General features: G+C 38.2%; 1 protein-coding gene across 1 annotated transcript in view; it reads right to left on the bottom strand.

Moving 5' to 3' along the window:
• Positions 1-1,013: 1,013 nt before the first annotated feature.
• Positions 1,014-22,285, bottom strand: part of PRMT8 (protein arginine methyltransferase 8) — a 57,012-nt gene continuing 35,740 nt past the window's right edge. Inside the window, exons 5-11 of the mRNA XM_059838307.1 lie at positions 18,190-18,253; positions 14,983-15,125; positions 14,510-14,597; positions 11,312-11,427; positions 6,671-6,821; positions 4,271-4,392; positions 1,014-2,484 (exon numbers count right to left, since the gene is read on the bottom strand). Of these exons, the coding sequence (XP_059694290.1) occupies positions 2,401-2,484; positions 4,271-4,392; positions 6,671-6,821; positions 11,312-11,427; positions 14,510-14,597; positions 14,983-15,125; positions 18,190-18,253 (768 nt within the window). The 3' untranslated portion in view covers positions 1,014-2,400. The remainder of the gene's footprint in view (positions 2,485-4,270; positions 4,393-6,670; positions 6,822-11,311; positions 11,428-14,509; positions 14,598-14,982; positions 15,126-18,189; positions 18,254-22,285) is intronic.

Here is a 22,285-nt window from a genome sequence, read left to right as displayed (position 1 = left end):
GGATGGAATGTGCCTGAGGTATGGTGACCATCTCAGAACTGTGCCATTAACAGTATCAGTCAGGATGTAATCCTGCAACACTGAAGTGAATGGGCACTTCAAGTTCTAAGGCAAGGTGGCCACTATTGAAGAGAGACCAGCACTTCTCTATCAACAGCTGAAAGATAAGGCAGAAAGGGCAATCGATGCACAGCAGTTCTTAAATACTCAAATTGGTTAATGAGCTGTTCTGATCAAGTTGGGTATTTTTGCTGCTTCTTGACCAGTGCTGTCTGTCAGGCAAAAATGAAACATTCTCCGTAAAGACCCTTGGGAATATTTTTCCCCCTTTTTTTAAAATTTTTTTTATTTATCTTTTTTTTTGTTTTAAATAAGGTATGAGAATTTCTTCACCCTTCTTTGTTATTCTTTTAATATTAAAGTTATTAAATATTCACATTGTGGGCTAGAGAAGTGGACGGTTTGAAATGCTTTCAAAGTATAATTTAGGCAAACAAAGTAAGAGTCCTCTTTCAGTAATAGTCATGTAAGTGATTAGTGGCAAAGAAGAAGATGAAAACATTGTTTGAGTGGATTTTTATATAACTGGATGGCCTGAGAAAAACTATGGTAGATTTCCTTACCTTAAATTCCTAGAATCACAGGAGTGTTACTAGAAAGGGACTTTTAGATGTTTTTTTTCCAGTCCATTACTGAAAGAATAGCTGAACTCATTCTCTGAAAATGACAGCAATATTTCACAGATAAACTCGATTTTGTAAGGTAAGTTGTTCATCCTCAATCCAAAAAATATGAAAGAAGCTTTAAAACAACAGTGATGAACTAAATTGCAAATAGTATCTTTTACTGTTGAATTACAGTTTAATTTCACTCTACATAGATACCATTTGATAAAATCCCCAGATCATATTCTTTAAACCATAAGAAAATGGAGGCACTGTACAGTTTCTGTGGAGGGAAAATCAATAGAAACAGGTTTCTAAAAAGGGAGAAGTTGACAAATACTAGCAAAATACATCTTCAAGTATGCTTTATTTGCAGGTGATTAAAAATATTTTTAGGCAAAAAACTAGTCAATCTTATCCAGTACAAGATAGAACATGATTTAGTGCCTAATGCCAGACGGACCGGAAAATGTGTCGATAGGACTGGTGATGCAGTTGTTGATGAATTACATGTGATTAAATGGCCCACATTCATATAGTAAAAAGACCTGATGCATACATATGAGGAATTATAAGCACTTAATATTTTAACAATAAGCAGGAGATTTGGTACGAAAAACAAGGGACTCAAGGGGATGGGAAAGCTACAGACATCTTAGTAATATCAGAAGCCATTGACATTTTTTTTTTTAAAGACATTAACTTACTCCTGCAAATTACTGCACTCTTGAGAATAGTATTTGCAATTTAAAACTTATCTAAAACATCACCAAAAGGTAACACGAATTCCTATTTTTTTAAAATTATTTTTTATCAAGAGTTTTGCAAAGAACTGAAATATGGCATGGCCAAGAAGCATGAATTTTCCACCATTTCAGAGACTTTGCATTCAGCACATTTAAATACTAGGTGTCTGATTTCTGAAAGTCTCATGCAAAATCCAGCTATAAAAACTCACCACAGAATATTTTCAAGGATAAAAAGCTAATGTTTTTTAAAGCTCTGACAGACATCCTTTACAATTCATCCTTTGTAAAGGTGAATTTCAAAACTAATGGTCCACATTTTCAGAGGACATTCAAAAATATAGTTGTTGAACTTCCTGTAAATGCCCAGCTCTTATCTACACTTTGCATGGAATATTTACCAAAGCTATAACATTGGACAGTTAATGGAATATATCACTGCCTAGAGTAGCGCCAGAGGTAACATCATTATCTTTCCATAACTGCGTAATGAGAATTAAATAATCACAAAACAAATTCCTATTATGAAATGACTTTTTTTTTCTTCATGTACAATATATATATTCATTTATATTGAATATAAGTCCAGTAATACTATCACAGTAATGTGCTGTAGTAGTCTTTCATAGTGAGAAAACTGCCCTAATCATCTTTAACATGCAAAGCTTGGAAGAACCAGAAATTCACAGTAAGTAATACAATTTGTATATGCATCTTCTGCCATCCTAAAGTTAACCAGAACACTCAAGACTGTTGCTTATTTTTTTTTTCCTATGTTTAACAAAAGCTACAGTTCTGTATACTGTACATTCACAGTGGGATCCCAGCCCCCTGTACTATCTGCAAGAAAGATCAGGTTACCACCCTCCATCAGAGTAAACATTCTAGTATTTAATACAATAATCTTGTGATCAGTTGTTCCTAGCTTGAAGCTCAGCAGTTCAAGACTTGATAAAATTCTCCTTTTCATCTCTCTGAGAGGTTTCTTGCTAACGCATTTTGTAGTCATTAGATACTGACATTTCACATAGCTGTCCTTTAAAATCCAAGTCTACTGTGAAATCCAGGTCACGCTGTAAAAAGATTTAAATGCAACATGTAAGTAAGACCATAAGTTTAGTGTATTAATTCAGTTATCATTGCTTGGGTTGAAAAGACCAGCAGATTCAAGAGATTCCTGTGGTGGTTTCTAACTTCTTCTGGTTTTAAATGGTGCTAACACTGAGAAAGCAGGCTGTAAGATGTTTAATAGCATTTCACCACACAATCTGTGCTTAGGTCAGGTTTCCATACTCTTCCTGAGGTGAATTTAATGTCCTGGTTACTTCCTGCTTCAGGAAGCTTCTGAAATGCTGTTATCATATGTATCCTATCAATATTTTTATCTCCCATTGAGATGCTCTTAATTTAGGCTAAAGGGCTTTCTCACTAGGGGTTGTTCCAGAATAGATCTAGTAAACTTCCCATTGTATAGTCATTTTTTATCTTATAATGACACGTTTTTAGGGAAGAGGCACTACATAGCCCTACAGAGAGAAGCTGTGTCTATGCAAGCTTTTGAAAAACTTCATGTTTCAGAAGAACAAAGCAGTAGCAAATCCTTTTGAACTGAGGTGGTCTCTCTGTCTTATGACAACTATCAGGAGCACATTTATTTTAGCACCCGAATCTGCATTCAGGTGCTTACTGTTGTGCAAACAAATTTGAGGTCTTTTATTCGTTTTTCCCCTCACTGAAAACTGATACATTCAAACCAAAAGAAAATATTCCAGTCACCCTAGGACAACATAAGGGTGGGGAAACAGATTATTTTCCTCTTGCAGCAAGTAGCCTCAGGGGTGAATGTGTTTGTTTTAATGCCAAGTTTATTTTGTGTTTATTTCTCCCTCTGTATCAACACTACCATATTCAATCTGTGTTTGGTATAAAAATAGAAAAGCAATGAAAAAAGGGAGGAAAATGAAATGTTAAGATTTGTTGCAGTTAACAAATGCAGTTTTTCAACAATTACAACTGTGTAGATGGATAACAGGTTATTTTAACTACTGTTTACTGTAATAGAAAATGAAGAGATACTGCTGAAGATTTTTGGCAGAAAATGGTCCAGTGTTTCTCCCAGAAGCCATAATAGCCATGTCTTGTTCCACCCAGCCACAGGTTGTCTATCAGACCATGTCTCACAGTCTCCTTACCAGTTAAAAGAGGCACTAGAGGGATTCAGCCCATAGTAGGGAAACTGAGGAAGTTTTCAGCAGTCATGGTAGTGTGATGTCCATCATGCTTTAGCTTTAGTCTTAAATAAAGCACCTCTATTTTCTATGGAAAGGCACGATTTTTAAACAACCCTTTCACTCAATTAGTGAGTTCAAGTACATTCAATCAGTGAGTTCATACAATCATTCCTCTGAAATGTGTTACCTAATTTCCTGCTGGACTGTCCTTGGGCACTGAGTGGCAAATTACTCAGTGCCCATAGATGTGGAACCGAAGTACTTACTCTTGATCACCCTGTGTTGGCAGAAGAGATCTTTCCACTGATTTCAGTGACACTGTGAAAAACCCCTTGCCTGCTTGCGTCACAAAATGTGAGTAAAGCTGATTGCAGAGGGCAGCTGACTCAGTGATGTATCTGAATCCTTTCTCCCTTCCCATGCTAGCCTGCTTGCAGGCTGACTTCTGTAACATTAGCACTGCTTTACCATTGCTGTCATCAGCTTTGGCGAGGCTGTGATGGAGCTCTTACTAATAAACATGAATGCCTTTAGCACGCTCATTGTTTTACTCCTATGCATTTTCTTTATTGCTGGCCATGGTTTGTGATCAGAAGATGTGGAATTAGGATCAGGGATGCTGACTTACCACATTTTTTGCATTTGGTTTCATGGATATAGTCCCATAGATTTCTTCTCCTCGTCTCACAGTTAAATAGTCCTCCAAGTAGAAGACAGTTTGCTTCCAGTGAGTATAAGGAGCATCAGGTGCTAAAAATATATATATGGGTATCACTTATTGAAATTTCTTAAATGCCTTGCAAATCAAATTATGACTTGGAAACAATTGGGAAAAATCCTTTCTTTTCATAGAATACTTTATGTACTATATTAGCAAATATAGTACACTCAAGACTGTTAGAACATATATTAGAACATAATTCTATTGGCAGTCTGTGAGTTGTCTTCTAATTTTTACCGGAATATGTCAGATGTTAATCACACCCAGCAAGAAAGATTCCACAAAAAGGGTTACAGGGCAGGATAGGCACATTTTTATGCTTTTCTTTCAACCCACACATGCTCAAATTGGGAAAATCTTTACCACTAAGTGCTTTGAATTTCAGAAATCTGAATTATTTCAAAAAACAATGATACAAAAGCATGAAGGAAAGGTCCATCAAAAGTTATTAATCACAGTGTTGCAAATGAAATATTTGACTAGTGATCCCAAACCAGCAAATTTTTTAGTTTCCAGAATAGAGCAGATGAAAGGGCATTTGCACCTTGATCTCTTTTGGGACTATTAAAAGGCATTTTGGGCAATTTGCAAGAGATGGAAATGGTCTAAATTAATTTCTAGTCTTGCTTGGCAGAATTACTTTGATGACCCTTTGCTATTTTGGGCTTTTAATTTCCTCCCTTGGTTCTATTTCTGATTTAAGTTTCAATCTTTGAGCAGTGCCTAGTGAACTTGTATTGGTCACTTTTTGTTTCTACCATTCTTGCAGTCAAGAGCATCTAGGAACCTAAGCTGTAGGAGCTCAAAGACTTCCTGACTTGGCAAAAAAAGCCTCTGGTATATTTATTTTTCTTCTATTTGTATCCCCCAGTCACATGAGGTCACTGTATGGTATCATTATTAACACTTTAATAAAATAATGTTTTTATTTCCTTTCAACATCAATGTTTCAAAAAAATTACTTGGCTTTGAAAATTGTTTGTGACTGGGGAAATACTGATGCTTTTTAAAAAAACTGGCAGGACGGGATTTTTTAACTCTTTTCTAAAATTCTAGAATCAGAAGACTTATATGCACCAACTTTTTTCAGAAACTGTGCTGGAAAATTGGTATCGTCGAAAGGAAAAGGATTTTACCAGATAAATTCTGTCTATGTATCCAGACAGTTTTAATGACTGTTAATCCCAATTGTTAAATGAGATATCTTCTTGTAGGAGTTCTGATCCAGACTGTTTACTATTTGGACATGGACATAAAATTTCTAATTGAAAACATGTTAGACCAAAATGAAATTGAATTTCTATTCTAAATCATAACTTCTGCCTTGTACAAACCCACCCCATGCCCCTGTGTAGGGCCACGTTCCCTAGAAAAGCCTGGCATCACTGGAAACTTGTGCCCCAACAACAGGGGGTGTGTGTAATGCAGCCCTGGTCTCCAAGTCCATCCCAAATCAAACACTTATTCATAATTTATAAAAATACATATCCATGAAGCAGTGTTTTGACATGTCCTACAAACTGGTGAATTTTACTGAATTCAGTGCAGCTTTGCCAACAGACAGCAGCTGAGAATCTTTACCAGTCTTCTAGACAGTGGTGACCTTCAGCAGCAGATGGCCAAACAACCTTTTTGTGGAGTAATTCTGCACCTACCATATCATGATAAACTGAACAGAGGCAGAGAAACGCTTCACCCTCCTGTCTACACAAAGGCTGTCTACAGGATGAGGTTTTTGCATTTATTGCCAGACTCTCTGGTTTATTCAGCCTGGTAAACAATGCCTTGAGGGAATGGAGCTATTCCTTTAAATATCTGCTCACCAAGGCAAGTTAGAGTTTCACATCTGGGTTGTTAGAGACAACTCACATAATCAGTATGTGTGTTTTTTATAGCTTGGAAAAAAATGGTAGCTTTGTTCTAGGCTCTGGGGCAAGCTTTGTTGGGTTTTGGATTTGTGGAAAACAAGGATGCAGAGCTGATATTTCTCTCTGAGCTGATAATTCTCTGTCTAATCTGAGAAACTTGACACATAAAGTGTGTCAGGTCGGGAGGGACATAAATTCACAGGTCGTAATTCCTGCTGAGCTCGAAGCTTGATAGCCATTGTGAAATTCTGCCTCTGTTTCCACAGAATTCCTGTAAGCAGTTGTCCTTTCCCCATGCTGCTCACCTCCCCCAAAATGACAATAGTTTTTATCACTGAAATTCAAAAGTGGTGGTACATTAAACCTTCCTGTACCATCAAACCAGCAGCACTGATAGACTGATAGCAACAGAAATGAAATTAATAGAAATACAGATTACCTGTAGAAAATCCCATCTTCTTGTGGCACTTTGTAAATTCAATATTAAAATAGGTGACCAAGGCATGAATGTAATCATTGCGTTGAATTTGGAGGCAGAATGCAGAAGTAAATTCCAATTCTTCAGTCTTCACTGTATAAATATCTACTTCCTGTTTGGAGGAGAAAGAAATGACATTTACATGCAGATGTCTGTGACTCCCAGGTTAAGTGTTCAAATGAGGTACTTTAGTATTTCATTTAATGATCAGACACAAAGATGACTGGCAGCTTTTTAACACTGCGAGAAATCAGAGGTATATTCTAATATATCAAATCATGAGCAAATGATGCAGTTATCTGACTAAGCTGAGAGAGAGGACACTGAAGAGAGTGTGTTCTTGGGAATGGTAGGGAGGGCCTGTAGGAGCTGGGGAAAATCAGGGTAAAAAGGTGCTCTGACAAATACAGGTAGATGTTGAAATGGAGATATAGGTCCAGTTCAAAGACCTTTTATCATCAGGGACTGTCAGCAAGAAGAAAGATGCCAGAGTTAGGTTTTTAATGAAAATAAATTTATTTGGTTTTGCATCTCTGGAAAGGAAAGTGATCTGACAGTGTCAAGCAGTCAAAACATTTGAGGCACAAGAGGGGCCTTCTTTTTGATGGTGATGCTTTCTAGCCCTGTGTTGGGTAACTGATTCCAAACAGTGAGCACAGGGATCTTGCTCTTGAACAAGACAAAAATAAATGATGTCAATCGTACTATGGCTTGATTGCAGTAGTTAGAAGGGACGATGTAGTCTTCAGGATTGCTTATTTACATCAATATTTAAATCTCACTATTCAAGGCATAAACTGTGTTCTTCAGATGGATCTGATTTTCCCAGCTAGGTACTGCTTTTATCTAGGTTGTTTCCAAATGTTGTAGTGATGATAGGGAGGATGGTAAGTCTGAAGTACTATTCTAGTGCTGTGGGAAATGTATGCACTTTCTGGTTACTTCATTGTTCATTCTCGTTGCTCTGGAGCCTTATTGCTCATGCATACAGGGAAACAGAATTTTTGTAGGCAGAAATCAAAATTTTCTCTACCAGCTGAAGTCAGGAATTGTGTCTCTGACCTCACCAGCATTTCTTAAGACTTGCACTGCAAGAATGGAGAGCAGAGTCCAGACTGCCCATTAGAGGGCCCTACATTTTAGCCTCTTTTAGGGCACATTAGCGGGCTCTTGTAGAAATTGCCTTCTGTAATCTAAGGTAGGAAAGATGGAGCTGTATTTCAGTTACTGAGGTCTTTGCACAGATCTCATATGTGTTTCTTGGAAGACTTATGGGGAGATGATTTAAGCAAGCCATAGCTTTGGCCTGTCTGGTTACCATTATTGTTCAAGAACAACTTAACCATAATGAAAATGATTCTGCTGCATTGCAACAACACCCTGAGGCACTAGTGTTTATCCTATGTGACCTATGCATATAACTGCTCATTTAAAGCTGGGATAACCTTAAAATGTTTTTGGTTTTTCCCTCTCGAAAGAGGGTAAGAGAAAAGGATGGTAGGAATGAGAACTTCTGAGGTCTCCTGGCAGAGTTCCACAGCAGCCTGCAAAATTTGCTTTGCCAAGCTAAACTGGACTGGTGGGTGATAGCTGCAGACTTCTGTAATTTTTGGTGTCTTTTTAGTGATCTCACTGTGGGGAAATTGGGACTTAAGTCTAGTGGTGAGGCACATAAAAGGGAGCTAGCTCCCTCTCTCTGAGCTGTCTTGGTTGTGCAGGGTAAAGTCGAACCGAAAGCACAAGGAAATATTTTCATTAGAGAAGTCAGTACAAATTTCTCAAAATTATTAAACAGATATCCTGAATAAACTGTTGGTCACTTTTGCAGTCCTTTTTTAAGGACAGGAACTTCTTTACAATGCAAGGTAGGAGACAAAAGTGGGGTGTTTTTTTATTAATTAATATAATTCTGAGAATGGCCAAGTCTGGTTTTGGTGATCTCCTTGAATTGTACTCTGGCAACCATATATTCTTATATCAAATGGCAACACTCATTACAGCTAACTGCACAGGAGACAAATGATAGAAACTGGAGTTAAGGTTGCTTCTCGAGTGCCATGGCACCTCTTTCCTTATCTCCTTATCTCCTTCCCAGGCAGTCAGGTTACTCAGCTACAACTTTGTGAGCATGGAAATAAGCTAAATGTGCAAATCTCAGTGGATGTCCAGGTTTGATGGAGTTCTTTCATTTATTTGTTTGTTTGGTTGGTTTTGGATCAGAGAATAAAACACAACTGTTTTACCAAGTATGAAACAAACTTCTATATTTTTGGGCGGTGTTACTGAAATCAGTAGGCCCCCAGAAGGACACCTGTACACTTATTCCTGAGTTCACTTATTGATTCAGGTGGTTTGAAGATGCTTTGTTCTCACTACTGTCCCTGGCTGATTTGCTGTGGAAGTTAAACACAGGCCTCCTATTTGGCAGAATAATTCCTGTGTCCCTCAGATGTATTTAAGAGATCATGCTAAAGAGAATGGCTCTCACAGCAGAGAGGATGGTGCATTCCCTGCATGCACCACCCCTAGTGCACCTGTGGTCCAGTGCCTAAAGTTCCTTAAAGCATTCAATACTTGGGTTACATCCAGTTTCTGAGTAGTAAAAAAGAGGAAATTTTTCTCAAGTCTCCAGCATGTCTGATAAGTGCCATGGCTACACAGCATGCACAGTTGATGTTTTATTTTGCTGATTTTGTAGAACCATTCAGAGCATCTAAATTAAAATTGAATAATTGAAATTACAGCAGAAGCACAAGGCTCTGACCGGTCTCTGAGGAATGTATCTAGTGACTGGTCCATCCACTGGCTAATGTAGAGAGAACCCAGACTCATCTGGTAGGCACCCTAAATTAGCTGGCTTTGGGTTAAATACAACCCTAAAAATCCCTCTGTGAATCTAATATGAACAAGCTGTGCTATCCAAAAGTGCTGTAATAAAATATTTGAATAATTAAACATTATGGCTTTGTTTATTCTCAAATGTTTTCTTAGGCTAATATTATTCTCTGAATTCACAAATATTTTCAGGAGGAAAAAAATGCATTTTATATAAATAAACCATGAGCAAAAATAAATTAAATTAAAAAATATATAACTACAGAGTCTGGTTTTCCTGCTTTCATATTGCTATCTTGAACATAAATCCCTCTCCTTCATGCTTTTCATTGACAATTTTCGCTTTGCTCAATGATCAGTTTGTGAGATTAGTGACTGATTCTGGAATGGAGGGTGGTTTGTGCTTGTGTACTTATTATCTGCTTTGCTCTCATGGTGCCTCTACATGGTACGGTACTGTTCAGTGTATGGACAAAAGATGTCAAAACTAAATATAAAACTTGAATAGAAACACTTGGAAAATTGTTGTCTGTCATCTTAAACGAAATGACTTTCAAAGACCTTCTAAATAAAGCATTGGATTTGCACTTCAATTAAGGGCATGCAGCTTTTTATTCCAGAGGAGCCAACCCATTTTGCTCCCTGATCTCTTTCTCTCTGGACATATTTCATAGAGTCTAAATAGCTGTTTCTTTTGTGTGTGCTGCAATTTTAAATCACTCTGGTTGAGGCTGTTTTCAGGCACAGCCATCTTGTGCTCCCCTCAGTGCAGATGGACTGTGCATGCATCCATACTCATGCAGAGTTTCTGCTTCTGTTCCTTTTTGCTGCTTTCAGTAAGGGTTTGGCAGGCTGGAGGCACGGCTTTCCCTTTTGCATATGGGAATAGTTAATGCTGTGTTTTTCACTGGCAAAAAGTGAAAGGGAAAAGATAGAACTGATTCTTTGGGACAAATGAGCTCTTGGATTCATGGACCTGGTACTACCACTACTATTGATGCAGACAGCCCTTTTCAGAACAGTTGTCCCACATGAGGATTCCTTCATGTGAAGGGAATTTGAGAGCTTTCAAGTGTTCCTGCAGGGAGTTCCTTCATTGTTAACATTATCTTGTGAACAGGGTTTAGTGACCTCTCTGTCTCATGTAGAGCAGGGTACCAGTTAAACTCTGGGTGCAGATGTTGGGGCTGAGAGAGAATTCTATACAAGGCTAAGAATTAGGAAGTTAGAGAAATAAATTGAGTTCCAATTCTGATCACATGTTCTGCAGTTAATTATTTCATCATCAATTCAGAACTGATGCTTCAGACTTTCTTACTGCAAACAAAATCATTTACCCCTTCTCCTCAGCAGCGCTCAATCAGTAATTTCCAACATCTATTTACTAAAAGGCAGGGCAATTCAAATTCATATCTAAATATACCGTGTCTCTCTTCATCCAATATTTGTACATGTAAAATGTGTAAGACTCTTGAGTTACAGCCTGCAGATGTAACCAGATGAGTAGAGACACAAGGAGCATCTTGCTTTTGGGAATTCCATATGAAATCGAGGTATCAATGTTCATGCTCAGGTCACACAACCATATTGAGCATGTAAAACATGCAAGAACTGGCTAAGCTAAACCTGCACAATTTTCCTTCAGAGTGTGGCAGCATTCTGCAGTGATGGCTTCTGCAGCTGCTTCAAAGGAAGCAAAACATGAGCAAAGGAACCCTGCAGTTAGGTGTAAACAGTCACGGTGAGGTATATTCAGAATTACCAAACCTTTATTAAGCAGGCGTTGGTCACCACTTGCTTTGGATCTACTATGTCCACCAAGGGCTCCTTCATGGCAACATCCCTAATACAGGTCATGTCAAAGCCGTACACATTCTCCCACCCTGTCAGTGCAAAGGGATTTGTCAAGGTTAGCAGCAATAACAGAAAGTATTTTTTGCTTCTCAAAGCATTTTTCTATTGAAAGAATTTCTACCATCCCCTAATTTTCAGATGTCTCCTTCAGCTCTTTGCTCCCTGCCCCAGCTATGCCATCATTGCCATTTTACAGATCATGCAGTTGTGGCAAAATAAGCCCTCAATGTACATCTTTGAACAAGTGACCCTTATTTTTTGGTGTCTCCAAAACTGTTTTATATGAGATTTGTCAATGATTTTTGTTGCTTAGACGCTTGCTATTGTTGCCCAAGATCTTCTGATGTCAGGCTGAGTGTTGGGGTTTCTCTTTTTATTTCTCTTTTTCCCCATAGATTGCCACTCAATTGGCAGTTTACATGCTCTTTTGATTATTTAAGTAGTTTTAGTTTCAGCAAGTAAATTACTGGCAGGAGTAGAATTGCAGGTGTGTTTGAGTAGTTGGGACTCCAAGTTTAAATCTGCACATACATCATGACAGAAAAGCAAAAGGTTCACTTTGAAAAGATTTAAAAGCCATGCCAATCCTCTGTATTTGAATTGTTCTTCTGATTGTTCCAATAGAGACTTCTTATCATGTTGAGGATTTTTTGCACAAAATGAAAACATTGAAAAATGGAGAAGTACACTGGCTTTGCTTTTAAGTATGCTTAACAAAGTGAAAACGAGAACCTTCAAACAAGTGAAATCTTAGTCTTTAGAAGCATGTAAGCCAAGGTCCATTCAGCACTTCATCTCGAAATCTAAACTGAATACCATGAGTGTTTTTATAAATGGCTTGAACAAAAACCAAAGTAAACAGATCAACACATTTGTGAGCATGTTAGAAATGTCTAATTTTTTTCAGAGCATAGCATTTGAGCTACTGGGGTTTCTAGAGGAGTATGACAGAAAATGTCATGTGATATAAAAATCTGCATATTCCTAAATTGGAAAAAACACGGACATGAATGATTCTTTATTATCTCTTTATTGGGTTGAGAGTTTCTCAACATTTCAGGGGAGCTGAAATTTTGTTTCAGGCATCATGAGGGTGTGAGAACTTCAGATTACATTTTAAAAAGTCATATATTTTTATGTGATTACTCAGAAAATATTAACTAGGAAGCCCGGAAGAAAAAACTTCATAATTTTTTTATTTATTATTGGGCCCCCCATAATTTACTGCACCTCAGCCCACATGGGATACTTTGAAATATGTGGCCCAATCTGTCTTAGGGAGAGAGCTGTCATGGGAGGTAAAAAATAAAATTATATGTTTTACATTTTGCAGTAAATCAGAGTAATTGACTGTAGCAGTACTCTGTGGTATTATTCTTCAGTTAGAAAAATCAGAAGTTAGATTTTTTTAGAAACCTCATATTTCATTATTTCTTTATCAATATAATGGTTCTTGAACGCTCTTTAAAATGCTCAGGCTAGCATCTCATATGACGGCAAGACTCTATCCTTCTCAAGAGAGAAAAAGATGAAAAATTGAAATGTAAGGAGGCACCATCAAGGATTTATAAATGGAAAGGAGAGACAAGATAGTGGTGCAGATAGAGAGTGAGACGGAAATAGAACTGAGGACACAGAGGTATATAAGGCAAGGGGGGAAGGGAAATCAGAGGTGAAAACAGAAAATAAAGTGTTTTAAAGGAAAACAACATTTTAGAAGAGGAAAAAATTACTTTGTACATTTTTTCACATGGCTCAAAATGAAACAATTTGAAAACAGATGTATTGTCTGTGAGAAAAAAAATAAAAAAAGATTCAAGGTCTAGAAAGGAAGGAGTTCAAAAGCAAAATGAAAGATTTTAGGCCAAAATGGCTCTGATTCCCTTACAGAATGGATGCCTCATACATCCATTTGAATCTGTACATTTTGTAAGAAGTTTAACTGTCAAGGTCATCACATAGCTGAGGAGAAAAATCTAGGCTGTGCTTGAGAGGGAGATATAATCCTTCCTGGCACCTACAGAGACTTCTTGTCACCGCCCCACTGCACTGGGCTCACTTTTGACCCAAAATAGCAATTTTGACCAACTGGCAAAACTGTGTATTAGCACTGAATTTGATTACAGAAACACCAAGCCTTCTTTTCTGGGAGGAGGTGAGAGTCAAGGAATGAAGAGTTAGGCATTTTTATTTAAAGGTTGTCTGAACCCACTAATTTAACCCAAATTTTCACATGTATCTTTGGTTAATAAATCTGCTTAGGAATTTTGTGGTTCTTTTTTTTTTTTTTTTTCCCCACAATGGAAAATACCTTTAAGTGAAACTGTCCAGATTTGAAAAATAAATAAAATCAAAAAATGTTGAAAGGAAAAGAAGAATGAAATAATGTAAAGCTTGTTCATTTGATCACAGCAGGAGCCTGGACTAGGTCGCTTGTAGATGTCACTAACAGCACCAGTTATTCAATGATACTTCAAGGAAACCCTCCCAAAATGTCAATTTTATGCATCTATGAAGTATTAAAAAACCCCAAAATTAGAACCCTGTTTTTACATATAAGTGAAATTTAAATTTCTGTTCCTCATTTTTAATTTAAAAATTCTCACATAAATTTTTTTTTAATAAGTTATACATGTTGTGTTTTTTTTTTTCTTTTTGACAAGCCATCATGGATATATATTTTTTTCTACATTTATTTCTTCACATGTACAATTAATTCACATCTTACTGTTTTTATGTTTTTTTTATGTTAAAAACAAAAATAAGGACCTGAATGGCAAAAGAATATTACTGGGTTTTGTGGCTGTTATGATGGATTATATATTTATCAAAACAACAACAAAAGTAAATCTCCTTTAATCTACATTTTAAATATAGCTGCAGTTATTAATATAACTCTAGGCAAAGTCTTCATCAGTTTATGCAAGCATCTCCCCTTAGTGCTCTTTAAATTACTGCAAGTTTCCTGAATTTATCAGCAGACCAACATTTTCTCAGAGTTCCCATTCATATTGGAATTCTGGCCTGCAAAGAGATCACAGTAGGCTACTGGAAATGAAAGATTTTAGGGCAATAACCACAGAAAAGTGTTACTGGTAGGTGCTTACTCACAGTGAATTTTGAAGTCCTTGTACTGTCTGTCTTCAATTGCTACCACGTACAAAGCAGCTCGGTCTGGAAACATTAGCCCTCCAGGTTTCTGTTGATGAATTGTGGGGAAATGGATCTCGTAATCTATTCACCTGACAAAGACATCACATTTTGAACTGCACATACAAAAACCAGACAAGCACCCCTTGCATGCCTTTATTGTTTTCCTTCAGATTTGCACACCAGCTTTAGCCTTGCAGCCTGCGGCAATGTCATTAGACAGTGTCTAGGCAAACTTGGCCGGCCAGCACTTAATCAAAAGCAAAGCTCTTTCACTGAGGTTCCCTTTGTCATCTCCTCGTTAAAGCCCAGGAAATGGCACTTGGAGATGTGACCGTGCCTCGTTATGGCGACAGTAGGGAAGGGAAAGCTTGTAGTGTCAGAAAATAAATGGTGGCTGCTCCAGCAAGGAGCACGACATGCAGAGCACCTACCAGCCACTTGTCTCGTGCGAAGATGACTGTGTTTAACATTGACTCATAGAACAGACAGTAACCCATCCACTCGCTGATGATGATGTCTACTTGATCCACAGGTAATTCAACTTCTTCCACTTTACCTTTAAATATTGTGATTACTGAAAAGAGAATCCAAAGAAATACGTTTCACATAATAAAACACCTGACTAAGATCCTTACTGGTGAATGTCAGGCTGACCTTTTCAATATGATTCTCTTCTTGAATGCCTGTCCATAAGGCATGACTCCACGTGACTCAATGCACTTCACACTTTTTAAAAACTATTCAGAGTATGTATAATAAGTAGCATTTTTAGTAGCAGTACAAAAGGAAAAAATACTAACCCAAAAGCCAAAGGCAAAACAAAAAACCCCACCATGTCTAAAAACAAGAGAAAAACAGGCCTTACCTGGTTACCTGTATGATCTCATTTTAAAATGCCCTTTAGAATTTGGCAGATTTCTAGATCATTGACCAAGCATAGCAAAGAATCCACTTAGAAGCCTTTAAACATCCTTGCAGGTTTACACACTAAAGTTTGAATGTTGGGCCATATTTAGTTCAGTTGTAATAAATACTTTTGGTTTAGGATCACTACACAAGTCACCAATCATTCCTGCTTAAAAAAAAAACCCTATTTACAATTGTATTTTCAGCTTGTTCTAGATAATTTTCAGCATGTGTTTCTCTCATGTTTCTATTGTTTGTTGCAGTGGATAAAGTCTCATGGTTCTGGATTCTTCCTTGAAAAGGTAACAGATGCACTTGAAATTTAGGAATCTGGTGAATATTTTACTTTCCATTACGAATTGGTAGGATCAGTCCATTACTCTTAATTAATGGGAATTTTTAATGACAGTGTTTTTTATTGATGAAATGGTCAACATTCAGTTTCAGAAAAATGAAGGTAATTTAATTTAATATAACTCAGCTAGAACCAGGTTAGCTGGCTGAGTGTGGAAGTGTGGGTTGAATGATTTTCAGAACTCAGCCCAGGGAAAATGAGGTTTTGTCTTTCCCAAATGCATGCAGTACTAGTATTACCCTAACCAGATGTGGCTACTTTATTTGCATAGCAAATTTTTAATCCAGACTGGCCCCCTAAGAAATTGGGAACACTGACTCAGATTGGTACCACAAAGTATCAGCTCTAAGAGGAACCTGACTGGAAAAGAGCAGAGTTCTCTTCTCTTTGCCATTATTTAAACTCATTTCCTTCACAGTTAGTAATTCAACAGCTCATCTCTTATACTGAAGACTCTTCATGTCCATAAGCTTCAGCCATGTGTTCTCTTTAGTTCTCTTTTCTCCCAAGAACTCCACTGCCCCAATTCTTTTGGAGTGAATTTTAGCACTGTTGACATCTGCCAGAGTGACACACCTGGCTTTGAAGCCCCCTGCTCACACCTAGAACAGTCACAGTGTAAGCAGCAGCAACAGCAGCGCTGGTTCCTCCCACCTCCCTTCACTTCATAAGGCATCACGTGGGGACAGATTGTGCTGTCCCAGATGTATTGCATGTATCTGTTCTGGAAGCAGTGGGTTTTCCCTTGGTTCAGCCCCTTTTGCTGACTCTGCATTGCTCAAAACGTTTGTGGGGGGTGGGGAAAGGAAAATTTCCATGAGCAACAGGATCCTTTGGCTCAGTACCTGGCTGCATTAAAATAGAAGTGAATGTGGGTCAGTTTGAGTGTGAAAGTGTAAATGTTGGTTCAGGTGTGCAGTTTGCAGACCAAACTGCAGTCAGGCAGACTGCTGAACCTCGCCTGCCAAATCACCTCCCAAAGGGAGGGGGCTCTGCTCCTGCCTCCACAGTTTCCCAGTGACTTTCTCCTTGTAGAAACAGAAGGAAAAAGCAGAGATAAAAACCTTCTGCACCTTCTGGAGAGCACTGGAACCTTCTAATTTATTCTGACAATGGTTCCTTTGCACACAACTCCTGCTGCTGGAAAGCCAAACACAAATTGATTTGCGGCGTGCTATTTGTGTCTGTGGCCAATGAAAGCCATTCTGGGAACACACAGCCTCTGCATCCAAGGCTCAGGACAACCACAGAGGTCACACCTCACTGCTTTAGTGCCTTCTCCCTACTGTGGGAAGAGAATTTTCTGCTCCTTTGCTTCCTCACGGGCTGGCTGGCCCCTTGTATCCCACATCACTGCTGTTTCACACCACAACACCCGAATGCCCGTGATGTACAATAAATATTCCTCCCAGAGAGCTCGGGGTTAGTCACAAAATGCCAGTGACAGCAAGAAAAATCAGAGCAGATCTGAAGCAGCACAGAAACCCATTCCTGTGCATGTGCAGGCAGAGCATCAGCGCAGACACAGCTGAAAGTGGGGGCACTGGGTACAGCCCAGCCGTGACCTGCTCTGCAGCAAAGGCAAGCTCTTCACAAAAAAGCACTTTTAAACAGGAGCTGTCTCACGGCCTCAGTTAAAAAAAGACTGACTTTTTAGGTTGTTACAAAGATATCTTGAGTGCTGTGATTTGGAGGAGGACTGAAGGCATGAAATAGAACTTGTTGGGGATTATTTTCTGCTAAGGGTTTTCAGTAGCTTGGGGTTACTTCTAGGTTTTTGTTAGTTTGGGTTTTTTGTTTGTTTGTTTTTTGTTTTTTTAATTTAGAATTTCCACATACTTGGAAATTTCATCAGCTTTCTTTTCAAGCCAAAAGGAGGTTTTATATGATATTTTTATTTTATGATTTGAACATTTTCGTTTGTGTGAGTGTGTTGTGATAAAGTTTTGAAAAAAAAAAATTTTCTTAAAGTGGGGAGTCATAAAACTTAGCAAAAAATTTTTGCTTTAAACCGTATTTCAACGTGAATGTCAGTATGTGTGTTTGTATTTCTATTCTGTTTAAGAGGGTGGAATTCTAATGGCAGAATTAATTTGGTAAATTCAGTTCTAATATAGGGTCCTCTTGCTGCTTTGCTAAACCAAACTTCCCATAAATAATTTCTATTTTCTTTTTTTGTCTCTGATAAATACAGAATTGACAGTAGTTCCTGTGAGGAATTGTTTAGTGCCTAGAAAGAGGTGTTTAGTTTTGTATTTACATAAGTAAATTCTGCAAAACTACCATTTACATGTAAAACACACAACATAAATTAATCAGAAAAAGCAAAACAGTTATCTTCTCTTTCTCCTGAAAAAAAAAATTATATATGTCTTACTGTTGTCCAAGTGGTTGGCCTTGATAATTTTTTCTGAGTAGTCAGATATACTTGAGCATTCGATCTAGGAAAAAAAGGAAAAAAGGAAAAGCAAGATAAAGAGCAATTTATCTGCAGCTGTGTGAATGAAAACTATCTACTGAAGGCAGCAAAAACACTACAAAGCATGTACCACTTGATAAAGAGTAAATCAAACCTGTGGGAAGGATCATAATTAATGACATTTTAATATTTATATTGCAGTCTGTGTCTGAGTTAAAGTGGCTCCTGTGGAAAAGATTGCTTTTAAAATTATTGGAATGTGAAAAAAAAGAGGTGTTACCGACAAAATGTACATTATTAATTATATTTAATTCATTCCTGATACTATAGAATATTGCCTCCTCCTCCACAACAATCTCCTGAGTGAAATGAATTAGGATGATGGTACATTTCCGTATATATTTTAAAACAAAATACATTCAAACTTTATGAATAATATTAAAATTCAAATATGCCAATACTGGTCTATGCCAAGAAGCAATTGCTTTCTATGTGAAAAATCTATATTCTTTAGAAAAGTTGCTATTCCAAAAGAATGCAGTCATTTTACATATAAGAGGGGACTGAAATTTTCTATTTAAAAGAACACCCAGATCTGCATGGCTTTTTCTCTTACCAGTTTTGAGCTTTTTCTAGGAAAATAATTACAGAATGCCTACAAGTTTTAGATTTGCCCTTAAACTTGGTAAAATCTGTGTACTAGCATAAAAGCATGTTTGCAATGACCTCCAATATCTTTTAGAGAAAAACTACATTCCATGAATCTCTCTGGGTTTGTGCCCCTTGAAAATCATGAAGGCCAAAGTTGCTTGTAGTCACTGAAGCAGTTCCTAATTTACCTCTTCCAAATTTGGCATTAAACGGACGAAACTACTTTGCATAATCCTTGTCTCCCTAATTCCCCTGTGGGAATGTCAAATAGAACTATATTATCTCTAATGAAGTGGTTTATATAGCCAGTGAATCCCATTTAATCTCTAAAAGCTAAATTGTGCTTGACCTCTGAGACAGCACTCACAGATGGCAGGACAGCAGATGCAAGGACACACAAATCCTTTATTCTTTTTATGTTGTGCATGAAACAGACATCATAGCAGTCATAATATCAGTCCCAGTCCCCGTGGGAGCATATTGATTCTGCCTAGCTTGCCTGCGGATGTAAACCATTCCTAAAATGTCTGGCTCAATGGCCTGAGCATAAATCAAAAGTGGCTTGTGGAAAGGAACACCTGAGTGCCAGTCCAGAGAGTTCAAGGAAGAAATCCTTTGGGGTGAGGGCCATCCTTTTGCTCCATCCAGGTTCTTCCCTTACTGTACACTGCATGGGCTGTATGCCCTGTCTATAGTTACTGCCATAATACTCATTTTCCCTGTCTTTATTCACACCTGTCTGGTATTTTCAATTCCATTGCCCATTTTGGATGGTTTTTAAATAAAGCAGGTGTAGGTAGGTGTTTGGAGGTTGCTTTCCAAACTTTCTAAAGAGCAGGGTGCAAAGAAATAAAAAGTTCTCTCTCATGAATGACAACAAATTTCCAAAAATCAGTTTCAGATGCAAAGAAGCAAAGGAATAAAATCCCCCAACATTTAAATGTTTCATGAAGGAATACATATTTCAGAAAAAAACTTGCTTTAGGGTGGCTAAAGCTAGTCATCTGCATTTTGAATTGGACTCTATACTGTGGTTGAATTTTATTTTAAAAAGCAACGAATTTCAGAAAAAAGAAAACTGAATTCTGCAGGTGAAGAAATAAAGGAAAAATCTGTGTTGTCAGATTTTTTTTCTCAGTTTTCTTTCAAGTCAGTGATCTGCTCAAATCTGTCCTATTTTGCAAAGCATTTGGATTTTATGAAAAGCACATGTTCCAATAAAGAAAGTCTGTACCTGAGTATATAATCACAGAATCACAGGATGGTTTGAGCTTGAAGAGATCTTCAAAGGATTGCCCTGATTCAAGTGAAGGATCCTGTTCTTGGCCATGTTGAAATTCACAAGGCTCACACAGGCCCACTCCTCAAGCCTGACAAGATTCCTCTGTGTGGCCTATTTTCCCTCAAGTACATCAGCTGCACAAAGCAGTTTTGTGTCATCTGCAAACTTGCTGAGGGTGAACTCAATCCCACCATCTATTGTCCTTAATGAAGATCTTAAATAGCAGTGGTGCCCGCATGGACCTTGAATAGCTCCATCTGGTTCTGTGTGTGTATATTCACCTCTGCTTTCATTTTACTTCTCAGTCTTCAATCTGCTGCTGCAAATGTCTCCTCATTTACTGTGGTCTCTTCCTGAGCCAGTCACAAGATCCCCAGATTTCCCCTGGGCTGTGTCCTCATCACCACCTTTTTATACAAAGCAGCTGACATCTAACATCAGCCTTCATTTTCTGTGTCTGTTTAACTCCTTCTCTCCTGCACTGTCTTGTTTGTCTGAAAACAGCACGGAATTCAGATAATTCCAGACTGTCCTGAATTTTGTATGACTAAATGCAGCCGAGGAACCAAGGCTTCAAGGGATATTTTGTGCATTTTTGTGTCCCTCACTGACCCCTCCCAAGCACCAAGAGCTGTGTGCCAATTCTATCTCTACATTTCTTACAACAGCTCCCCTGCTAGATGAACATCAGCATGGCACAGTGGTACCCTCCCACCAGGGTTAGGGCACAGAGCAGGTGAAGAAAGAAGAAAAAATGAGGGAGCTGGTTCTGTTCAGGTTGTAGAAAATATTTCCCCCCTCCCCCCAATCCAATAGCAACCAAAAAGTATCCCAAAAGGGCTTGCAAAGGAAGTGAAGTCAAAATCTTTTCTGAACTTCACAGGGACAAGACAAAAGTCAGTAATCATGAGCAAGGGAAATTCCTGCTGATTGTAGGCCTGGAATAGGTGCTCAGAGAGTATCTGTACTTGGAGATTTTCCAAATTGGACTGGACATGTCCTTGGCCAACTTGATACAGCTTTAAGTTAATGATTCTATGATTTACATCTCCTGAAGACCCAGAGATAATTCTAGCTGTTAGCTTAAGTAGTGGCAAGAAATAAGTTCCAGCAGTGAGTAAGAAGAACCAGACAGAGTAGTGGATGGATTTGAACCCCAAGAGGGAAAGTGTGAGTAAGAGGAGAGTGATTTCTGTAGTCAAAAAACCAACACTCTGCATTTGTCAACAGTTCCCACATCATGCTATTTGAAAAATCACATTTAACTGTAGAGAAGAAACTGGAACATCGCAGCTCTATGTAATAACTCATGGCAAATGTTTGCTTTTTAAATGGAACAGTCACAGTTTCCAGTGGCAAACATGACCATAAATTCTCAAATTGACTATAAGATTGCCACTGCTAGGTCTGAAATGGCTGCTTGTCCAACACAAATCCACTCTGCAGCTTGCTGTATACAGGGTTCACGGTGAGACAGCTCATCTGACAAGAAGGCTGAAATTCTTTGGCTGTAGCAGAAGTTTCACACCTAAGGGAGTTCCTCTGAGAGCTAAGTTCCATGGATAGCACACCCACCAGCTTCAGCGATGAGCAGTCCGTCGGCGAGCTGGCACTGGTGTGCCACTCAGCTTTATAAAGTCCTGAGGTAAAGACTGAACTCTAAAGAAGTCCAGAGGGGGAAAAAACCAAAACCCAAACACAAAAACCCCTCACAATAACAACAAACATGGAAAAGTATTTATTTTTCTTTTACTTGGTGAATTTTCTGCCAGTGAGCTGGCTCACTGTAGAATCAGATAAACACCAGTGCCAGCACAAGGGAGGGAGGAAGACCATATGGCCAGGGATCTGAGAGATGGGAAGGTGGGAGCACACCACCATCATTTTGTATATGCTTATACTTCTAGAGCACTGCAACATCTTTCCATGAGACCTGCATTTCTGCATCACAGAAAGCTGTAGGTTTATCCTCCCTGAAGCTTTGAGGTAATTGATCATATTAATAAGTAATAATTGGTTTACAAGAAAATACTTTCCAGCTTTCTGTCTTGTGCTTAAACTCCAAAACTTTCTCCAGCACCTTTTGATTTCAGCTATCTATAGTTTCACATTCTGGTCTGA

The sequence above is a fragment of the Haemorhous mexicanus genome, chromosome 2 (assembly GCF_027477595.1).
Source record: "Haemorhous mexicanus isolate bHaeMex1 chromosome 2, bHaeMex1.pri, whole genome shotgun sequence".
In the NCBI taxonomy this organism is placed as follows: Eukaryota; Metazoa; Chordata; class Aves; order Passeriformes; family Fringillidae; genus Haemorhous; species Haemorhous mexicanus.
This window is presented reverse-complemented; position numbering and strand designations above follow the sequence as displayed.